The sequence below is a fragment of the Anomaloglossus baeobatrachus genome, chromosome 6 (genome assembly GCF_048569485.1).
Source record: "Anomaloglossus baeobatrachus isolate aAnoBae1 chromosome 6, aAnoBae1.hap1, whole genome shotgun sequence".
In the NCBI taxonomy this organism is placed as follows: domain Eukaryota; kingdom Metazoa; phylum Chordata; class Amphibia; order Anura; family Aromobatidae; genus Anomaloglossus; species Anomaloglossus baeobatrachus.
The window spans coordinates 546,846,226-546,870,108 of record NC_134358.1 but is presented as its reverse complement, the minus strand read 5'-3'; the positions used below and the strand labels follow the sequence as shown (position 1 = coordinate 546,870,108).

The following is a 23,883-nucleotide window of genomic DNA, read 5'->3' as shown; positions in this document are numbered from 1 at the left end:
CATGAGGCAGCCGCCTTGGAAGCGGTACCTCCGGTTGCTTTCTTGGGGCGTGAGTGAGTCCGCCAGGAATCAGAGCTCCTTTGCTCTTTCTGAGTCCCTTTGGACGAGGAGAATTGGGGCTTGCCCGAGCCTCGAAAGGACCGAAACTTTGACTGCCACTTCCTCTGTTGAGGTTTGCTTGATCTGGGCTGGGGTAAGGAAGAGTCCTTACCTTTGGACTGTTTAATGATTTCCGCCAATTGCTCACCAAACAGTCTGTCTCCAGATAATGGCAAGCTGGTTAAACATTTTTTAGAAGCAGAATCTGCTTTCCATTCTTTTAACCACAAGGCTCTGCGCAAAACTACAGAGTTGGCGGATGCCATTGAGGTACGGCTCGTAGAGTCCAGTACCGCATTGATAGCGTAGGTCGCAAACGCAGTCATTTGCGTAGTTAAGGACGCCACTTGCGGCACTGCTGGACTTAAGAAAGAGTCCACCTGTGCCAGACCAGCTGAAATAGCTTGGAGCGCCCACACGGCCGCGAATGCTGGAGCAAACGACGCGCCAATAGCTTCATAGACAGATTTCAACCAAAGGTCCATCTGTCTGTCATTGGCATCTTTAAGTGAAGCCCCATCCTCCACTGCAACTATGGATCTAGCTGCAAGCCTGGATATTGGAGGGTCCACTTTTGGACACTGGGTCCAGCGTTTGACCACGTCAGGGGGAAAGGGATAACGTGTATCCTTCAGACGTTTGGAAAAACGCTTGTCCGGATAAGCATGGTGTTTCTGGATTGATTCTCTGAAGTCAGAGTGGTCCAGAAAAGTACTCAATTTACGCTTGGGATACAGGAAATGGAATTTCTCCTGCTGGGCAGCTGCCTCCTCTGCTGAAGGGGCTGGGGGAGAAATATCCAACAGCCTATTGATGGCCGCTATAAGGTCATTTACCATGGCGTCACCATCTGGCGTATCCAAATTGAGTGCAGTGTCAGGACCAGACTCCTGATCACCCACCTCTATCTCATCATATAGAGACCCTTCTCGCTGAGACCCTGACCCGCGTGATGACGTGGAGGGTCTCTCCCAGCGAGCTCGCTTAGGCGGCCTGGGACTGTCATCAGAGTCAGAGCCCTCAGCCTGTGATGCCTGGGACCCCCTTGAAGTACGGATTAGTTCCAACTGAGGGGGACCGGGGAGCATAGACACAGCAGTGTCCATGGTCTGAGCAACTGGCCTGGACTGCAAGGTCTCCAGGATTTTTGTCATAGTCACAGACATTTTATCAGCAAAGACTGCAAATTCTGTCCCCGTCACCGGGGCAGGGTTCACAGGCGTCTCTGCCTGGGCTACCACCACCATAGGCTCTGGCTGACGAAGTGCCACTGGGACTGGACATTGCACACAATGAGAGTCGTTGGAGCCTGCTGGTAGATTAGCCCCACATGCTGTACAAGCAGTGTATACAGCCCGTGCCTTGGCACCCTTGCGTTTTGTGGATGACATGTTGCTGTCTCCTCAGAGCAATATAGGGGTATACAGCCAAGAAGCGACCGTACAGTGCAGTATATATATATATATATCTGGTACAGGAAAAAGTACACCAATACAACACTGTGGCACTAGTGGGGCCAGCACTAATGTGCTGCTTACCGCCCGCTAAACGCGGGTGTGTGGTCGCCAGAAATCCCTAGTCTGGGTCTCCCAGAGCCTGTGTCCGTCCTCCAGCCAGACTGCATGCAGGAATGGCTGCCGGCGTCCTGTGGAGGGGGGGGCGGGCCCTGGGCGTGCTCAGACCAAAAGCGGGAAACCTGCGTCCCACTGTGCCTAGTGAGAGGGCTGGAGCATGTAAATAAGGCTCCAGCCCTCGGCGCTGACGATTGCACAGCGTCTGTCCCATTCCCTGATTGACAGGGAGGGGGCGGGAACGAAGCGGAGCTAGGCCGCAAAAGCCGGGGACTAAATTTATAAGCGCCGCCGCCGTAAAAGCGCGGTCGGCGCTAAGTCCCCGGCGCACTACAAGTCCCAGCCGCGCCGCCGCTCCGAGAGTGGCCGGCGCGGTAGTTCCCAGCAGATGAAGTCACACAGCTAAGCTGCTGTGACTCAAACCCCAGCGTGCAGCGCTACTGTCCCCGGCGCACTAACACACCCAGCAAGTCTGGCGTGTGCGTGCCTGTCTGTACGGGGACACAGAGTACCTGAAAGTTGCAGGGCCTTGTCCCTGAACGGTACCCAGCTCCGTATCCAGCAGGTTCACTGGGTCTGTGGATGGAGCCCGGCCTCAGGGCATGGGGGCCGGTAAGATCCCACTTCCTCAGAGCCCCTCAGGGGGATGGGGAAGGAAAACAGCATGTGGGCTCCAGCCTCTGTACCCGCAATGGGTACCTCAACCTTACAAACCACAAGTGGGGTAAGAAGGGAGCATGCTGGGGGCCCCATATGGGCCCTCTTTTCTTCCATCCGACATAGTCAGCAGCTACTGCTGACTAAACAGTGGAGCTATGCGTGGATGTCTGACCTCCTTCGCACAAAGCAGAAAAACTGGTGAGCCAGTGATCCCACTGGGGGTGTATAGCCAGAAGGGGAGGGGCCTTACACTTTTTAGTGTAATTGCTTTGTGTGGCCTCCGGAGGCAGTGCTATACACCCAATCGTCTGGGTCTCCCAATGGAGCGCCGAAGAAAGGCAGGTTTAATACCGCGCCAAACCACAGGAGTCCAGATGGTGTTAAAAAATCCCTTTTTTTATTTTCTCAGGTCTACGCGTTTCAGGGACATATCCGTCTCCTTTCTCAGGACAATGTACAGAGAATACTATATCTATATATATCTATATATTATATATATATATAGATATAGTATTCTCTGTACATTGTCCTGAGGAAGGGGACGGATATGTCCCTGAAACGCGTAGACCTGAGAAAATAAAAAAAGGGATTTTTTAACACCATCTGGACTCCTGTGGTTTGGCGCGGTATTTAAACCTGCTTTTCTCCTGCCTTCTGAATTGTACAGAAGAGGGAGGAGGTGAGCTGTGAAATAATTTACTGTGACTGCTGGATACTGTGTATAGAAGCTATACTCCTGTCTGTTCTACTGAAAGGAGAGGAAGCATGAATCTAAAAAGCCCCAGTGCCCCCCCCCCAAAATTGCAAGATTATTTTTTTTAATAAATATCAGAAACTAAAGAAAATGCCACTTTTTTTTTGCAATATTGCATGTGTATTCAAAGTTGACATTAAACAATAGGTTTATTTCTGATTTTAGTTTCCCTTTAGAATATATTTTAATTTGCTAACATATTGTATCATTAAATGTATTGGGCGGGGGGGGGGGGGGGGGGGCGCGTACAGACACTACAATGGAGGTCCTGAGCCACGTGGACAGGCGGCGAGGCGGATGATTGATGTGACATTTCCCTGTGTGATCACATATAAAGCCTCCTATCCTGCGGCCAGCAGCTGCCGCCAAAGATAAACCGAAGTAGCGGATCCACAAACACGCAGAACAAAAGCAACGCAGCATAAGGAGACATTGCTGGAAAACACTGGACGCCGGTGCAGGGAGGGCAGACGTGTGCCCAGCCCCAATTCTGCATCTATACGGAGAGATGTGGGGCTCAAAACACCGGCAACAAGATCTAACCCCATAATAAAGTGTAAAAACACCGGCAAGGAGAACTAACCCCATAATAAAGTATAAAAACACCGGCAAGGAGAACTAACCCCATAATAAAGTATAAAAACACTGGCAAGGAGATCTAACCCCATAATAAAGTATAAAAACACCGGCAAGGAGATCTAGCCCCATAATAAAGTATAAAAACACCGGCAAGGAGCTCTAGCCCCATAATAAAGTATAAAAACACCGGCAAGGAGATCTAACCCCATAATAAAGTATAAAAACACTGGCAAAGAGATCTAACCCTATAATAAAGTATAAAAACACCGGCAAGGAGAACTAACCCCATAATAAAGTATAAAAACACCGGCAAGGAGATCTAACCCCATAATAAAGTATAAAAACACCGGCAAGGAGATCTAACCCCGTAATAAAGTATAAAAACACCAGCAACAAGATCTAACCCCATAATAAAGTATAAAAACACTGGCAAAGAGATCTAACCCCATAATAAAGTATAAAAACACCGGCAAAGAGATCTAACCCCATAATAAAGTATAAAAACACCGGCAAGGAGATCTAACCCCATAATAAAGTATAAAAACACCGGCAACAAGATCTAACCCCATAATAAAGTATAAAAACACCGGCAAGGAGATCTAACCCCATAATAAAGTATAAAAACACCGGCAAGGAGAACTAACCCCATAATAAAGTATAAAAACACCGGCAAGGAGATCTAACCCCATAATAAAGTGTAAAAACACCGGCAAGGAGAACTAACCCCATAATAAAGTATAAAAACACCGGCAAGGAGATCTAACCCCATAATAAAGTATAAAAACACCGGCAAGGAGAACTAACCCCATAATAAAGTATAAAAACACTGGCAAGGAGATCTAACCCCATAATAAAGTATAAAAACACCGGCAAGGAGATCTAGCCCCATAATAAAGTATAAAAACACCGGCAAGGAGCTCTAGCCCCATAATAAAGTATAAAAACACCGGCAAGGAGATCTAACCCCATAATAAAGTATAAAAACACTGGCAAAGAGATCTAACCCTATAATAAAGTATAAAAACACCGGCAAGGAGAACTAACCCCATAATAAAGTATAAAAACACCGGCAAGGAGATCTAACCCCATAATAAAGTATAAAAACACCGGCAAGGAGATCTAACCCCGTAATAAAGTATAAAAACACCAGCAACAAGATCTAACCCCATAATAAAGTATAAAAACACTGGCAAAGAGATCTAACCCCATAATAAAGTATAAAAACACCGGCAAGGAGATCTAACCCCATAATAAAGTATAAAAACACCGGCAAGGAGAACTAACCCCATAATAAAGTATAAAAACACCGGCAAGGAGAACTAACCCCATAATAAAGTATAAAAACACCGGCAAGGAGATCTAACCCCATAATAAAGTGTAAAAACACCGGCAAGGAGCTCTAGCCCCATAATAAAGTATAAAAACACCGGCAAGGAGATCTAGCCCCATAATAAAGTATAAAAACACCGGCAAGGAGATCTAACCCCATAATAAAGTATAAAAACACTGGCAAAGAGATCTAACCCCATAATAAAGTATAAAAACACCGGCAAGGAGAACTAACCCCATAATAAAGTATAAAAACACCGGCAAGGAGATCTAACCCCATAATAAAGTATAAAAACGCCGGCAAGGAGCTCTAGCCCTATAATAAAGTATAAAAACACCGGCAAGGAGATCTAGCCCCATAATAAAAGTATAAAAACACCGGCAAAGAGATCTAACCCCATAATAAAGTATAAAAACACCGGCAAGGAGAACTAACCCCATAATAAAGTATAAAAACACCAGCAAGGAGAACTAACCCCATAATAAAGTATAAAAACACCGGCAAGGAGAACTAACCCCATAATAAAGTATAAAAACACCGGCAACAAGATCTAACCCCATAATAAAGTATAAAAACACCAGCAAGGAGAACTAACCCCATAATAAAGTATAAAAACACCGGCAACAAGATCTAACCCCATAATAAAGTATAAAAACACCGGCAAGGAGATCTAACCCCATAATAAAGTATAAAAACACCAGCAACAAGATCTAACCCCATAATAAAGTATAAAAACACCGGCAAGGAGAACTAACCCCATAATAAAGTATAAAAACACCGGCAAGGAGAACTAACCCCATAATAAAGTATAAAAACACCAGCAACAAGATCTAACCCCATAATAAAGTATAAAAACACCAGCAAGGAGAACTAACCCCATAATAAAGTATAAAAACACCGGCAACAAGATCTAACCCCATAATAAAGTATAAAAACACCGGCAAGGAGAACTAACCCCATAATAAAGTATAAAAACACCGGCAAGGAGAACTAACCCCATAATAAAGTATAAAAAAAAAAAAAAAAAAAGAAGGGGAAAAAAATAAAATAAGAAACAATATATAAATTGAATGGTTTTCTTTTGAAAAATAAACAAACAAAAGTGACGTGTTCATGGAAAGATGCTAGCCAACACACCACAATCCTTCCTGGACAAACAAAAAACAGGTTGGGCAGGGCGTCCCAGCGCCTCCGCACTAGCTGCAATAAAATTATTCAGAGAACAGGGTCACCCCCCCCCCCAACACTTGTTCCCCGGAGTTGTAAATCTGGGTCAAAACTGCGAATTGCTTCATGTCAAAATAAAATAATAATAATAATGAAGGGAATTTTGTTTACTTACCGTAAATTCCTTTTCTTCTAGCTCCTATTGGGAGACCCAGACAATTGGGTGTATAGCTACTGCCTCCGGAGGCCACACAAAGTATTACACTTTAAAAAGTGTAACCCCTCCCCTCTGCCTATACACCCTCCCGTGCATCACAGGCCCATCAGTTTTGGTGCCAAAGCAGGAAGGAGGAAACTTATAAATTGGTCTAAGGTAAATTCAATCCGAAGGATGTTCGGAGAACTGAAACCATGAACCAAAAGAACAACAGCCCGAAGGGCACAGGGGCGGGTGCTGGGTCTCCCAATAGGAGCTAGAAGAAAAGGAATTTACGGTAAGTAAACAAAATTCCCTTCTTCTTTGTCGCTCCATTGGGAGACCCAGACAATTGGGATGTCCAAAAGCAGTCCCTGGGTGGGTAAAAGAATACCTCGATAAAAAGAGCCGAAAAAACGGCCCTCTCTTACAGGTGAGCAACCGCCTCCTGAAGGACTCGCCTACCTAGGCTGGTATCTGCCGCAGCATAGGCATGAACCTGATAGTGTTTCGTGAAAGTGTGCAGACTCGACCAGGTAGTGCTGACACACCTGCTGAGCCGTAGGCTGGTGACGCAATGCCCAGGATGCACCTGCAGCTCTGGTAGAATGGGCTTTCAGCTCTAAAGGAATCGGAAGCCCAGAAGAACGGTAGGCTTCAAGGATCAGTTCCTTGATCCACCGAGCCAAGGTTAACTTGGAAGCCTGCGACCCCTTACGCTGGCCAGTGACAAGGACAAAGAGCGCATCAGAACGGCGCAGGGGCGCAGTGTGCGAAAAGAAGAGCCGGAGTGCTCTCCCGAGATCTAACAAGTGCAATCCTTTTCACAATTGTGAACTGGATGAGAGCCAAAAGAAGGTAAGGAGATATCCTGATTGAGAAGAAAAGGGGGATACCACCTTAAGTAGGAATTCCGGGACTGGACGCAGAACCACCTCATCCTGGCGAAACACCAGGAAGGGGGCTTTGCATGACAGCGCTGCTAGCTCAGACACTCTCCGAAGTGATGTGCCTGCCACTAGGAATACCACCTTCTGCGAAAGGCGTGATAGAGATAACTCTGAGAACGCTAAGAGCCAGGACTCAATGGCCACCCAGTCAGGTTGAAGACCGCAGAATTCAGATGGAAAATGGCCCTTGAGACAGCAAGTCTGGTCGGTCCGGGAGTGCCCATGGTCGACCCACCGTGAGGTGCCACAGATCCAGGTATCACGACCTCCTCGGCCAGTCTGGAGCGACGAGGATGGCGCGGCGGCAGTCGGACCCGATCTTGAGGAACGCTCTGGGCAGCAGCGCCAGAGGAGGAAATACATAAGGCAGTCGAAATTGCGACCAGTCCTGAACTGATGCGTCCGCCGCCAGCGCTCTGTGCTGGTGGTTGATGTACGCGACCGCCGTGGCGTCGTCCGACTGTATCCGGATCTGCCTGCCGTCCAGCCACCGCTGGAACGCCGTTAGGGCTAGCTACACTGCCCTTATCTCCAGAACATTGATCTGAAGGGAGGACTCTGTCAGAGTCCAGGTTCTCTGAGCCCTGAGGTGGAGGAAGACCGCTGTCCACCCTGACAGACTCTCGTCCGTCGTGACCATAGCCCAGGATGGGAGCAGGAAGGATTTTTGTTTCGACAAAGAAGTGGGAAGAAGCCACCACTGAGGAGAGGTCTTGTCTGCCAGTGAAAGAGAGACGTTCCTGTCTAGGGACGTCGACCTCCTGTCCCATTTGCAGAGAATGTGCCATTGGAGTGGACGCAGATGAAACTGCGCAAAGGGAACTGCCTCCATTGCTGCCACTATCTTCCCTAGGAAGCGCGTGAGGCGCCTCAAGGGGTGAGACTGGGCCCGAAGGAGAAAGTGCACCCCTGTCTGCAGCGAATGCTGTTTGTCCAGCGGAAGCTTCACTATCTCTGAGAGAGAATGAAACTCCATCCCGAGGTAAGTCAGAGATTGGGTCGGTGTCAATTTTTACTTTAGGAAATTGATGATCCACCCGAACCTCTGGAGAGTCTCCAGAGCAATGTTCAGGCTGTGTTGACATGCCACCCGGGAGGGTGCCTTGACTTAGGAGATCGTCTAAGTAAGGGATCACCGAGTGCGAGAGTGTAGGCCCACCATTACTGATGCCATGACCTTGGTGAAGACCCGTGGGACTGTCGCCAGGCCGAAAGGCAGAGCCACGAGCTGAAAGTGTTCGACCCGGATGGCGAAACACAGGGAGCGTTGATGCTCTGGTGTAATCGGCACATGGAGATAAGCATCCCTGATGTCGATTGATGCTAGGAAGTCTCCCTGGGACATCGAAGCGATGACTGAGCGGAGAGATTCCATCCGAAACCGTCTGGTTCTCACGTGTCTGTTGAGCAGAATGAGGCCCAGAACGGACCGGAATGATCCGTCCTTTTTTGGTACCCCGAACAAGTTGGAGTAAAGACCACGACAACGTTCTTGAAGCGGAACGGGGATCCCAACTCCATCTGAAGAAACGAGTCGGAGGACGAGAGTTGAGCTCTATCCTGTAACCGTGAGACGGAATGTCTCTCACCCATCGGTTTTGGACATGTGTCCGCCAGGGGTCGCAAAGGCGGGAGAGCCTGCCACCGACCGAGGACGCGGTTTGGTGAGGCCGAAAGTCATGAGGAGGCCGCCTTGGAGGCGGTTCCTCCGGCGGTCTTTGTAGGACGTGACTTAGACCGCCATGCCGAAGAGTTCCCCTGGCCCTTCTCTGACCTGTTGGACGAGGAGGAACGGGACTTGGCTGAGGACCGAAAGGACCGAAACTTCGATTGTATTTTTCGTTGCTGAGGTCTGTTTGGTTTGGACTGGGGTAAGGACGAGTCCTTTCCCTTGGATTGTTTAATAATTTCATCCAATTGCTCGCCAAACAAACGGTCGCCAGAAAATGGCAAACCGGTTAAGAACTTCTTGGAAGCAGAGTCTGCCTTCCATTCGCGTAGCCACATGGCCCTGCGGACTGCCACCGAATTGGCGGATGCTACCGCTGTACGGCTCGCAGAGTCCAGGACGGCGTTCATGGCGTAGGACGAAAAAGCCGACGCCTGAGAAGTCAAAGACACAACCTGCGGGGCAGAGGTACGTGCGACCGCATTAGTCTCAGACAGACAAGCTGAGATAGCTTGGAGTGCCCACACGACTGCGAAGGCCGGAGCAAAAGACGCGCCTATGGCTTCATAGATGGATCTCATCATGAGCTCTATTTGCCTGTCAGTGGCATCCTTGAGCGATGAACCATCTGCCACTAATACTACGGATCTAGCCGCCAGTCTGGAGACTGGAGGATCCACCTTGGGACACTGAGCCCAACCCTTAACTACGTCAGGGGGGAAAGGGTAACGTGTGTCATTAAGGCGCTTAGTAAAGCGCTTGTCCGGAAATGCTCTGTGCTTCTGGACAGCATCTCTGAAGTTAGAGTGATCGAAAAACGCACTCCGTGTACGTTTGGGAAACCTAAACTGGTGTTTCTCCTACTGTGAAGCCGACTCCTCTATAGGTGGAGTTGGGGGAGAAGGTCTAGCACCTGGTTGATGGACGTTATAAGGTCATTTACTATGGCGTCCCCTTCAGGTGTATCCAGATTGAGAGCAACGTCAGGATCAGAGCCCTGAGCTGCGACCTCCGCTTCATCCTCCAGAGAGTCCTCATGCTGAGACCCCGAACCGCGTGATGAAGTCGGGGAAGGTTCCCAGCAAGCCCGCTTAGCCTGTCTGAGGCTGCGGTCCGTGTCGGAGTTCTCACCGTGGGATCTGGGTGCCACCCCAGGAGCCCTTTGCTGTACCGACCGAGAGGGGCCTGGGGGCGATGAACTCACAGTGCCCTGGCCCTGTGTTACCGGTCTGGACTGCCAAGCTTCTAGTATCTTAGCAGACCATCGGTCCATAGACTGAGCCATGGAATGTGAAAGCGACTCAGAGAGTTTCTCAGTCAACATTGTAAACTCTGTCCCTTCCATCTGTGCAGTGGAAACCGGCGGTACCACCTGAGCCGAGGGTCCCACCAGTGCCGGAGGCTCCGGCTGAGTGAGTGCCACAGGGGCCGAGCATTGTCACAATGAGGGTAGGTGGAACCTGCAGGTAACATAGCCGCACAAGAGGTACAGGTTGCAAAATAAGCCTGTGCCTTGGCACCCTTGCTTTCTGCGTACGACATGCTGTTGTCTCCTCTTATATAGCCAAAAGCAAATAATGCTGCCGAATAGAGAAAATGTATACAATATATATATATATGTATACACTTCGGCACCCAAGGGGGGCCAGCACCTGGCAACTGGTGTGGCTTACCGACCGCCCAAAGCGGTGGTGTGTCCACCAGATTCCCTGCCTGGGACTCCCAGAGCTGCAGAGCTCATTCTGAAATCCTCCACCGGCAGAAGTGTTATAACAATGGCTGCCAGCGTTCTGAGGGGAGGAGGGAGCCGTGGGAGTGCCTAATAAAGTGCGGGCATCTGGTGCCCCACAGTGCTCAGTGAGGGGGGAGGAGGATACCAAAGCATGCTCCAGCCCTCACTGCCGACGTCCAGTCGGCCGTCCCGCCCTTACCCCTGACTGGCAGGCCCGGGGGCGGGAGTACATGGTACTAGGCCGCAAAAGCCGGGGACTAAAGTTAAAAGCGCGGCCGGCCAACAGGCGCGGTCGGCGCGGTAGTCCCGGCTCACAAACCACACAGCAGCCGCTGCGGCGTCTGTAACACAGGCGCTGCATGCACCGTCTCTAAGGGGACACAGAGTACCTCATGGATGCAGGGCCCTGTCCCTGATGATATTCAGCCTCCTGTCCGTCAGATTCCCCCAGGGGCTGCGGAGGGAGCCCGGTCCCAGTGAACGGCGACCGGTTAGGATCCCACTTCTCCCAGAACTGCGGAGCTCGTTCTGAAATCCCCCACCGGCAGAAGTGATTATAACAATGGCTGCCAGCGTTCTGAGGGGAGGATGGAGCCGTGGGCGTGCCTAATAAAGTGCGGGAAACTGGTGCCCCACAGTGCTCAGTGAGGGGGGAGGAGGATACCAAAGTATGCTCCAGCCCTCACTGCCGACGTCCAGTCGGCCGTCCCGCCCTTACCCCTGACTGGCAGGCCCGGGGGCGGGAGTATATGGTACTAGGCCGCAAAAGCCGGGGACTAAAGTTAAAAACGCGGCCGGCAAACAGGCGCGGTCGGCGCGGTAGTCCCGGTCTCACAAACCACACAGCAGCCGCTGCGGCGTCTGTAACACAGGCGCTGCATGCACCGTCCCTAAGGGGACACAGAGTACCTTATGGATGCAGGGCCCTGTCCCTGATGATATCCAGTCTCCTGTACGTCAGATTCCCCCAGGGGCTGCGGAGGGAGCTCAGTCCCAGTGAATGGTGACCGGTTAGGATCCCACTTCTCCCAGAGCCTCTAAGGGATGGGGAAGGAAAACGGCATGTGGGCTCCAGCCTCTGTACCCGCAATGGGTACCTCAACCTTAACAGCACCGCCGACTCAGTGGGGTGAGAAGGGAGCATGCCGGGGGCCCTGTGGGGGCCCTCTTTTCTTCCATCCGATACAATCAGCAGCTGCTGCTGACTAAAATGTGGAGCTTGTGTGCATGTGTGCCTCCTTCAACACAAAGCATAAAACTGATGGGCCCGTGATGCACGGGAGGGTGTATAGGCAGAGGGGAGGGGTTACACTTTTAGTGTAATACTTTGTGTGGCCTCCGGAGGCAGTAGCTATACACCCAATTGTCTGGGTCTCCCAATGGAGCGACAAAGAAAATAATATAATTAATGAAAATGAAAATAACAGAAGTAAAATATGTTGCATTTATAGAGCTCCATCCTAAAAAATATATATATGTATATATGTTTTTAGTGCAATAAGCTAAAAACGTGTGTATTATTTCTGTACTGTGACATCACTGTGTATTATCCCTGTACTGTGACATCACTGTGTGTATTATCCCTGTACTGTGACATCACTGTGTGTATTATCCCTGTACTGTGACATCACTGTGTGTATTATCCCTGTACTGTGACATCACTGTGTGTATTATCCCTGTACTGTGACATCACTGTGTGTATTATCCCTGTACTGTGACATCACTGTGTATATTATCCCTGTACTGTGACACCACTGTGTGTATTATCCCTGTACTGTGACATCACTGTGTGTATTATCCCTGTACTGTGACATCACTGTGTATATTATCCCTGTACTGTGACATCACTGTGTGTATTATCCGTGTACTGTGACATCACTGTGTGTATTACCCCTGTACTGTGACATCACTGTGTGTATTATCCCTGTGCTGTGACATCACTGTGTGTATTATCCCTGTACTGTGACATCCCTGTGTGTATTATCCCTGTACTGTGACATCACTGTGTGTATTATCCCTGTACTGTGACATCACTGTGTGTATTATCCCTGTACTGTGACATCACTGTATTATCCCTGTACTGTGACATCACTGTGTATTATCCCTGTACTGTGACATCACTGTGTGTATTATCCCTGTACTGTGACATCACTGTGTGTATTATCCCTGTACTGTGACATCACTGTGTGTATTATCCCTGTACTGTGACATCACTGTATTATCCCTGTACTGTGACATCACTGTGTATTATCCCTGTACTGTGACATCACTGTGTATTATCCCTGTACTGTGACATCACTGTGTGTATTATCCCTGTACTGTGACATCACTGTGTGTATTGTCCTTGTACTGTGACATCACTGTGTATATTACCCCTGTACTGTGACATCACTGTGTGTATTACCCCTGTACTGTGACATCACTGTGTGTATTACCCCTGTACTGTGACATCACTGTGTGTATTACCCCTGTACTGTTACATCACTGTGTGTATTACCCCTGTACTGTGACATCACTGTGTATATTACCCCTGTACTGTGACATCACTGTGTATATTACCCCTGTACCGTGACATCACTGTGTGTATTATCCCTGTACTGTGACATCACTGTGTGTATTATCCCTGTACTGTGACATCACTGTGTGTATTGTCCCTGTACTGTGACATCACTGTGTATATTACCCCTGTACTGTGACATCACTGTGTGTATTATCCCTGTACTGTGACATCACTGTGTGTATTATCCCTGTACTGTGACATCACTGTGTGTATTATCCCTGTACTGTGACATCACTGTGTATTATCCCTGTACTGTGACATTGTTGTGTGTATTATCCCTGTACTGTGACATCACTGTGTATATTACCCCTGTACTGTGACATCACTGTGTGTATTATCCCTGTACTGTGACATCACTGTGTATATTATCCCTGTACTGTGACATCACTGTGTATATTATCCCTGTACTGTGACATCACTGTGTATTATCCCTGTACTGTGACATCACTGTGTGTATTATCCCTGTACTGTGACATCACTGTGTGTATTATCCCTGTACTGTGACATCACTGTGTATATTATCCCTGTACTGTGACATCACTGTGTATATTATCCCTGTACTGTGACATCACTGTGTATTATCCCTGTACTGTGACATCACTGTGTGTATTATCCCTGTACTGTGACATCACTGTGTGTATTATCCCTGTACTGTGACATCCCTGTGTGTATTATCCCTGTACTGTGACATCACTGTGTGCATTACCCCTGTACTGTGACATCACTGTGTGCATTACCCCTGTACTGTGACATCACTGTGTGCATTATCCCTGTACTGTGACATCACTGTGTGCATTATCCCTGTACTGTGACATCACTGTGTGTATTGTCCCTGTACTGTGACATCACTGTGTCTATTATCCCTGTACTGTGACATCACTGTGTGTATTATCCCTGTACTGTGACATCCCTGTGTATATTATCCCTGTACTGTGACATCCCTGTGTGTATTATCCCTGTACTGTGACATCACTGTGTGTATTATCCCTGTACTGTGACATCACTGTGTGTATTATCCCTGTACTGTGACATCACTGTGTGTATTATCCCTGTACTGTGACATCACTGTGTATTATCCCTGTACTGTGACATCGCTGTGTGTCTTATCCCTGTACTGTGACATCGCTGTGTGTCTTATCCCTGTACTGTGACATCCCTGTGTGTATTATCCCTGTACTGTGACATCACTGTGTGTATTATCCCTGTACTGTGACATCACTGTGTGTATTACCCCTGTACTGTGACATCACTGTGTGTATTACCCCTGTACTGTGACATCACTGTGTGTATTACCCCTGTACTGTGACATCACTGTGTGTATTACCCCTGTACTGTGACATCACTGTGTGTATTATCCCTGTACTGTGACATTACTGTGTGTATTATCCCTGTACTGTGACATCGCTGTGTGTCTTATCCCTGTACTGTGACATCCCTGTGTGTATTATCCCTGTACTGTGACATCACTGTGTGCATTATCCCTGTACTGTGACATCACTGTGTGCATTATCCCTGTACTGTGACATCACTGTGTGTATTGTCCCTGTACTGTGACATCACTGTGTGTATTATCCCTGTACTGTGACATCACTGTGTGTATTATCCCTGTACTGTGACATCACTGTGTGCATTATCCCTGTACTGTGACATCACTGGGTGTATTATCCCTGTACTGTGACATCCCTGTGTGTATTATCCCTGTACTGTGACATCACTGTGTGCATTACCCCTGTACTGTGACATCACTGTGTGCATTATCCCTGTACTGTGACATCACTGTGTGCATTATCCCTGTACTGTGACATCACTGTGTGCATTATCCCTGTACTGTGACATCACTGTGTGTATTGTCCCTGTACTGTGACATCACTGTGTGCATTATCCCTGTACTGTAACATCACTGTGTGTATTATCCCTGTACTGTGACATCACTGTGTGTATTATCCCTGTACTGTGACATCACTGTGTGTATTATCCCTGTACTGTGACATCACTGTGTGCATTATCCCTGTACTGTGATATCACTGTGTGTATTATCCCTGTGCTGTGACATCACTGTGTGTATTATCCCTGTGCTGTGACATCACTGTTTGTATTATCCCTGTACTGTGACATCACTGTGTGTATTATCCCTGTACTGTAACATCACTGTGTGTATTATCCCTGTACTGTGACATCACTGTGTGTATTATCCCTGTACTGTGACATCACTGTGTGTATTATCCCTGTACTGTGACATCACTGTGTGCATTATCCCTGTACTGTGACTGTACTGTATTGTGTAGAGCTGCCCTGTAAGACAACCAAGTTTTAAGCTGTAACACAACAGTGCCTCGTGTATCATGTCTGTGCAACAATGTCACAGGACAACGGAGGAGATGACGGCTAAGAGCTTGGAACAGATTGCCGGCATGTCCCCAAAAATCATAATCAGAGGTTAATTATACAGCTACAAACTACTGATTGCAAGCGGAAAATTTTGGGGGTGATTTTTGGAGGGGGGTTTGGGGTAAATGTCAGTGAATTTTTTGAAAGGGGGTTAGGGGCAAACGTCAGTTATGGGTGTTTTTTGGAGGAGGATTAGGGGGTAAACGGCAGTCGTGGGTTTTTTGGAGGGGGGCTAGGGGCAAATGTCAGTCGTGGGTTTTTTGGAGGGGGGCTAGGGGCAAATGTCAGTCGTGGGTTTTTTGGAGGGGGGTTAGAGGCAAACATCAGTCGTGGGTTTTTTGGTGGGGGGTTAGGGTCAAATATCAGTCGCGGGGTCATTCGCACAACGTTACCTGTCACTGATGACATCACGGCTCTCCTCGCCCGCCCTCCTCTCGCCATCTCCTCGCTCGCACTCCCAGGCTGGATCCTCGCTCTCGGGCTGCGGGAGGCGCTCGTCCTGGGTTAATTTTTGCAGAGGTAAATAGGAGAAGAGAGACAAGAATCCGGTCATTCCGGCCGCTCATAAATCTTTGCATAAATTTAACTCTTTGCAAAAAACTATAGTTCTTAAAGGAGCCGGCAGTCATCTTAAGCAGGAAAGCAATGTGTGTGTGTATCAGGCAGTGACATTGCTGCAGACGACTCCTGACAACACGACGGTAACCATAGACGGAGGCTATCTGTCCCGGAGACTCCACCCCGAGGCTATCGGAGCACAAGAGCTATAACTTGATACTCGAAAGGAAAAACAAACATGGAGTGAGTCCAGCAGCAGCAATGCCCGGCTCTGGCCGTACCTGCGAGGTCTGGGAGCTGCTGTCCTGCACGGGCCGGCCCGTCGTCCTCCCCGACACCTCTGCACGCGTCTGCTTCATGGACTCCAGCTCCTCCAGGAGCAGCTTTTCTCTGTCCGTGGCCTGGTTCTCGGTCATTGCCGACGCGTTCTGAACAAATTACATTCATTTCACTTGCTTGATAAATATTTTATAAATTCTCAAGTTAAAAATATCCCTCCTTTACTCATCGGGAGGGCGAACACTGGGCAGGAGACCGCGATCCAGGCACAAAGAGGAACGAGACAACAACAAATCCTTATTTTAGGGTCTACTATAATTATAGGGCTTGCCTGAGACTTGCCCATTCCTTGAGATGGGTCATAAATATCAGATTGGGGGGGCGTCCAATACCCGGCACCCCCCCAACGATTGTCATGAGTATCAGATTGGGGGTGTTTGTTACCCGACACCCCAATGATCATCATAAATATCAGATTGGAGGGGTGCGATACCAGGGACTCCTCAACGATCGTCATAACTATCAGACTGGTGGCATTCAACACCTGGCACCCCCACTATCATCATAAATATTAGATCAGGGGGGGGGGACTGATACCAGTCATCTGCCAGTGATGGTCATAAATATCAGATTTGGGGGGTCCGATAAAAAATACCCAACGATCGGCATAAATATCAGATTGGGGGTGTCTGATAACTTGCACCCCCCAACGATTGTCAAACATCAGATTGGGGACGTCCAATACCGGCACCGCCCAACGATTGTCATAGAATGAGGAGCATCTGATACCCAGCACCCCTAACGATGTTTAGGACTATCAGATTGGGGGGCGTCCGATACCCAGGAACTCCAATGATCGTTATATATATCAGATTGGGGGGCATTATATACCTGGCACTCTCAATGATCATCATAAATATTAGATTAGGGGCATCAAATACCCAGGAGCCCAAAGAATCATTATAAATATTAGATTGGGGGGCGTCTGCGACCTAGGACCCTCTAACGATCATCATAAATATCAGATTGAGGGATGTCAGATACCCGGGACTCTGCAACGATCGTCATAAATATCAGATTGGGGGCATCCGATACCTGGCATCCCCCAACAATCATCAAATATCATATTGGGGGCATCAGATACCTGGCAGCATCCATCGATAGTCATAAATATCAGATTGGGGGCATCCGATACCTGGCATCCCCCAACAATCGTCAAAATCATATTGGGGGCATCCGATACCTGGCAGCATCCATCGATAGTCATAAATATCAGATTGGGGGCATCCGATACCTGGCATCCCCCAACAATCGTCAAATATCATATTGGGGGCATCAGATATCTGGCAGCATCCATCGATAGTCATAAATATCATATTGGGGGCATCAGATACCTGGCAGCATCCATCGATAGTCATAAATATCAGATTGGGGGCATCCGATACCTGGCATCCCCCAACAATCGTCAAATATCATATTGGGGGCATCCGATACCTGGCAGCATCCATCGATAGTCATAAATATCAGATTGGGGGCATCCGATACCTGGCATCCCCCAACAATCGTCAAATATCATATTGGGGGCATCAGATATCTGGCAGCATCCATCGATAGTCATAAATATCAGATTGGGGGCATCCGATACCTGGCAGCATCCATCGATAGTCATAAATATCAGATTGGGGGCATCCGATACCTGGCATCCCCCAACAATCGTCAAATATCATATTGGGGGCATCAGATACCTGGCAGCATCCATCGATAGTCATAAATATCAGATTGGGGGCATCCGATACCTGGCAGCATCCATCGATAGTCATAAATATCAGATTGGGGGCATCCGATACCTGGCAGCATCCATCGATAGTCATAAATATCAGATTGGGGGACGTCCGATAGTCGGGACCACTCAACAATCATCATAAATATCATATTGGGTGGTATTTAATACCCGGGACCCCCAACGATTGTCATAACTAGCAGATAATCATAACTATCAAAAGTTCAAATCACCCCCTTTCACCCCAATGAAAATACAACAATAAAAAATGCACACATCTGGTATCCTCGAGTTCAGAAATGCCCGATCTATCAAAATATTAAATCGTAGCGAGAAAAACCCACCAAACTGCTAGAATTACGAACAGGGGATCGAAATATCACATCTACCCAAAAATTATATAATTAAAAACACCAGCTCAGGATGTAAAAAATAAGCAGTCACTGAGCCCCAGATCCCGAAATATGAGAACGCTACGGTTCTCGATAAATGGCGCCAAAAGCCATTTTTTTTAATTTTTTTATTTTATTTATTTATTTTTTACAAACTTCTGAATTTTTTTTCACCCTTTAGATAAAAAATAAACCTATACATGTTTGGTCTCTACGAACTCGCACCGACCTGGGTAATCTTAGTGCCGGGTCAATTTTACCATATAGTGAACATGACAAATAACTTTAAAAAAAAACAAAAAAAAAAAAACAAAAAACTTTATTTGCAATTTCACCAATTGGATTTTTTTTCCCTGTTTTCCAGTACAATATGGGGCAGAATGAATGGTGTCATTCAAAAGTACAACTCGTCCTGCAAAATAAAAGAAGTTCTCATATGGCTACATATAAAAGTTATGGCTCTTGGAAGAAGGCAAGGAAAAAAAAAAACTCGCCTGGTGGTGAAGGGACCAATATCACATCGGAGAAGTGGATTTTCCTCAGTTAAAACAGCCTGCATGCTGCTAGCTATATGCAGGGATACCCATGTACTGTTTGCAGGGTCATCCTGACCCCACCGCTAACAGCCCCCCCAGTAGCCTGCATTGCATAGACTGGAATAAGCAGCAAATAATGTATTCTCCCTGTAAAAGTAAAAAAAAAAAACAGCCGGCAGCAACAGACGATCCCTTGTGTTAGAGAAGCTGGACTCATGGAAATTAGTTAAACAAAGGCGTAATTATAGAGAATGGTTAACCCAAGTGTAGGAGGCAAAACAAGACCAGCCAGTGACCACGCATTGTGTGCCTCATAATTATAGGACTAATGGCACATATGTGTGAAACCGGCCTTACATAGGACCACATGTTAAGCTGGACACACAATGTAATAGTGGCTGCAGAGCGAAATAAAAACTTGTTTGCCTCTCTGTTGTGGAGATATCAGCATTTGGTAACTATTTGGTACTTAAACAGTTAATTTTTTAAAAAAACCTCCAAGTGGGAGTTACCAGAGAGATTTCACTGGGGGCGTGTACTTCTTCCTCTGTATGAAGCTCACCAATGATAAGTGGGCACTATCACACTGGGTAAAGAAGAACACGCCCCCATGTTAGCACTGAAGTGTTAAAGGGACTCAACTTGTGCAGCACTGTCCCTCCTGCCATACTGACTGCCAGAAATGAGAGCTGACAGCCGTCAGTTAATCACCCCCAGGTCTGTGGCGCGCACACACCCAGGCCTGCCGCGCGCGCGCGCGCACACACACCCCCCAAGCCTGCCGCGCGCGCACACACACACACACACCTACCCACCCACGCCTGCCACACGCACACACACCCAGGCCTGCCGCGCGCACGCACGCACGCACGCACGCACGCACACACGCACACACGCACACACGCACACACGCACACACGCACACACACACACACACACACACACACACACACACACACACACACACACACACACACCTGCCGCGCGCACGCACACCCAGGCATGCCGCGCACACACGCACACCCACCCAGGCCTGCCACATATCATCACTTTGCAGTGAGAATTTGAGAAAAGCAGACGGTCAATACATCTCACACTGAGCCATTTCTCAGCTATTGTGGGGGCGTGTTCTTCTTTCCCCAGTGTGTTGCTGCGGCTTATGATTGATTAGCACCATAGAGAGGTAAAAGTACACACCCCCAGTGAAATCTCTCTGGCAATGTCCTCCCCAAAATGTAACTGTTTAGGTGCCAAATACTTTAATCATTAATATTTCTGCAAAGAAGAGGCGAAATTAAAATAAAATAGCCAAAATGTTTAATCCTACTCTGAAGAGCATATTACATTGTCTGTCCAGTTCAACATGAAAAATTTGGTGAAAGTTCTAAATAGTCTTCATTAACCCCTTCAGTCTTTCGAGAGCCGTAACGTTTTTTATTTTTCAGTCATTATTGCCATATGAGGGCTTATTTTTTGCAGGACAAGTTGTACTTTTGAATACACTATTAAGTTTTACTATATAGTGTACTAGAAAACGGCAAACAAATTCCAAGCGCAAAAAAGTGCAACTGCCTCATTGTTTTTGGCATCTTTTATTCATCACGTTTACTATATGGCACAACTGATGTGTGGGTGTGATGCCTGAGGTCGGTGCGAGTTCATAGACACCAAACATGAATAGGTTTACTATTATCTAATGCAGGGGTCGGGAACCTATGGCTCGCGAGCCAGATATGGCTCTTTTGATGGCCGTATCTGGCTCCCAGACAGGGCTCCTACCTGTCTATGGGAAGGATGCATGCACCGCGCTCCATCAGGCCGCGGTGCACGCTGTTCAGGCCCGGACTGACAGGCGGGAGGGGCGGGACTTCTCCCGGTGGGCTGGCCGGTGGAGGGGTGGGGGGGCCGCCGCCCCCCGCCTCTCCCGCAGGTCTGCAGTGGCGTAGCAAAGGGGGGGCGGAGGGGGCAGTCCGCCCCGGGCGGCACATGTCAGGGGGGCGGCATTTTGGCCACTCGCCTTCAGTTCTGCTGTCCCTGGGCTGAGTTCCGGGGACCGCAGTCCTCGGCAGGAAACTGTGCCTGCCGTCCCTTTAAGGCAGGGGTGGGGAACATCCAGCCCGCGATGACCTTTTCTGTGGCCCCCGGGGCACTGGGGCAGATTCCCGGAGGCTGCAGTGCTCGGGCAGCCGCTGATCTTGTCTATTGCCGGCAGACAGCACTGGGGGTGGGACTTCCTCCCTCCGGCTCCTACATGCTCCCCTGTGAAATTGCAGATAGAAGCAGAGTGATGGGGCAGGGGCCTGTATAGTGCCGTGCGTTCTGCCTCTCACCCTCCAGTTCTGTGCTCTGCTGCTCAGGTCTATAAGGTCTTTTCTTGGAGAGAAAAGAGGAGAATGAAGCCAGCCCTTGAACTGCTGCATCCATCACTTGTGCTGCACCTGATCTTACAGGGCAACTAAGCAGCAGGTACTTATATCTGTGTGTGCTGTGCATACGGCGCGTGCGTGTGCTGTGCATACGGCGCGTGCGTGTGCTGTGCATACGGCGCGTGCGTGTGCTGTGCATACGGCGCGTGCGTGTGCTGTGCATACGGCGCGTGCGTGTGCTGTGCATACGGCGCGTGCGTGTGCTGTGCATACGGCGCGTGCGTGTGCTGTGCATACGGCGCGTGCGTGTGCTGTGCATACGGCGCGTGCGTGTGCTGTGCATACGGCGCGTGCGTGTGCTGTGCATACGGCGCGTGCGTGTGCTGTGCATACGGCGCGTGCGTGTGCTGTGCATACGGCGCGTGCGTGTGCTGTGCATACGGCGCGTGCGTGTGCTGTGCATACGGCGCGTGCGTGTGCTGTGCATACGGCGCGTGCGTGTGCTGTGCATACGGCGCGTGCGTGTGCTGTGCATACGGCGCGTGCGTGTGCTGTGTATACGGCGCGTGCGTGTGCTGTGTATACGGCGCGTGCGTGTGCTGTGTATACGGCGCGTACTGTGTATACGGCGCGTGCGTGTGCTGTGTATACGGCGCGTGCGTGTGCTGTGTATACGGCGCGTGCGTGTGCTGTGTATTCGGCGTGTGTGAGTGTGTGCTGTGTATATGGGGTGTATGTGTGCTGTGTTTGTTGTGTTTGGCACTTAATAAAGTTTCATATTGTGAGGTTTATTGGTATATCTAATTCCTGGTGTGCATATGTTTACCTGCAGAGCTTTTTTTCTTCTCCTTATGTACTGTGTATACGGCATGTTGAGTGCTGTGTATGGCTTGTGTGTGTATCTCCTGGGTCTGAGCCTCTCTTTTTTGTTCATTTTCTGTAAGACCAACACTTTTAAAAGGGCCACTGACAGATACAATTGCTCCAGCGGTCACTTAGTACACAAAGGAGTGTTCCTCTCTGCTGCACTAAGCCACCGCTGGACCTAAACAATAATTCGCTGTAAAATAATAAAATAGATAATTGACATAACTGACAATGCGTTGTGTGACATGTCCAATATTCCAGCTTCTTTCTTCTGCGAATGCCTCAAAGCTGGCATTCTCTCAACATCAGGTGGGAAGAATGCCAGCTTCCAGTCATGCGCAGGAAAAAGAAGAAGCCAGACTGCTGGACTGATGTCATGCATCGCAAGTTCACAATGTAAGTTATTTATTTGATTTTTTTACTGCTAATTACCATTGTTTCAGTCCAGTTGTGGCTTTATACAGCACGGAGGAGCATTCCTTGCTGTACTAAGTGAACATTGGAGCGATTGATCTGTCAATGGCCCTTTAAACATATTGTACGGCTCTCGCGGAATTATATTTCAAAATATGTGGCGTTTACGGCTCTCTTAGCCAAAAAGGTTCCTGACCCCTGCTCTAATGGGTTACAAAAATTCACAAGTTTATCAAAAAATGGAGCCCTTTTTGCGACATTTTCCGTCATCCGTAGCGTTATTTTTCAGGATCTATGGCTCAGGGACTGCTTATTTTTGCATCGCAAGCTTGCTTTTTAATGGTACCATTTTTGCGCAGATGCTACATTTTGATGGTTTCTGATCGCTTCTTGAGCAAAAATATGCGGCGACCAAAAAACGTAATTTTGGCGTTTGGATTTTTTCCCGCTACGCCATTTACCAATTATTTTGATAGATTGGTATTGCTGCTTTCAGAAATGCCCAAATATGTGTATATTTTTTTTTAAACCCTTTTAGGTTTTTGGGTTTTTTATTTTATTTTTTACTAGTCTCCCTAAGGAACTATAAGGATCAGCAGTCTGATCGCTTATTCTTTTCTGTACATCAGAGCAGTATTGCTCTGATTTGCAGAAAAGCTGCTCTTCTCTCACACCCAGCGCTCTGCCGACTGGAGCCTGGTGAGTGAAGGTTTACCGCAGCCAGCATGTACAGCGAGCTGTGACTTTTTCGCAGCCACTGTAAGGGGTTAACAGGCACAAGTGGGTAGCGAATCCACTCGTGCCTGATAGCCGCACATGTCAGCTGTTCACATCAGCTGACATGCGGAAATCACTGCCGGCTGCCCGCGGCAGACTGCAGGGATTAACTTGCCACGATCCATGACATACCCAATATGTCATCTATCATGAAGAGGATAAACAGTTAATTTTTTGAAAGTCTAAGTGGGAATTACCAGAGGGATTTCACTGGGGGCGTGTACTACTGTCTGAAGTTGACCAATGGTAGGTAAGAGGG

At 48.3% G+C, this 23,883-nt stretch overlaps 1 protein-coding gene across 1 annotated transcript in view; it reads right to left on the bottom strand.

Annotated features, from left to right (window-relative positions):
• Window positions 1-23,883, bottom strand: part of AKAP9 (A-kinase anchoring protein 9) — a 357,327-nt gene that overhangs the window by 232,821 nt on the left and 100,623 nt on the right. Inside the window, exons 20-21 of the mRNA XM_075316166.1 lie at window positions 16,495-16,641; window positions 16,048-16,154 (exon numbers count right to left, since the gene is read on the bottom strand). Of these exons, the coding sequence (XP_075172281.1) occupies window positions 16,048-16,154; window positions 16,495-16,641 (254 nt within the window). The remainder of the gene's footprint in view (window positions 1-16,047; window positions 16,155-16,494; window positions 16,642-23,883) is intronic.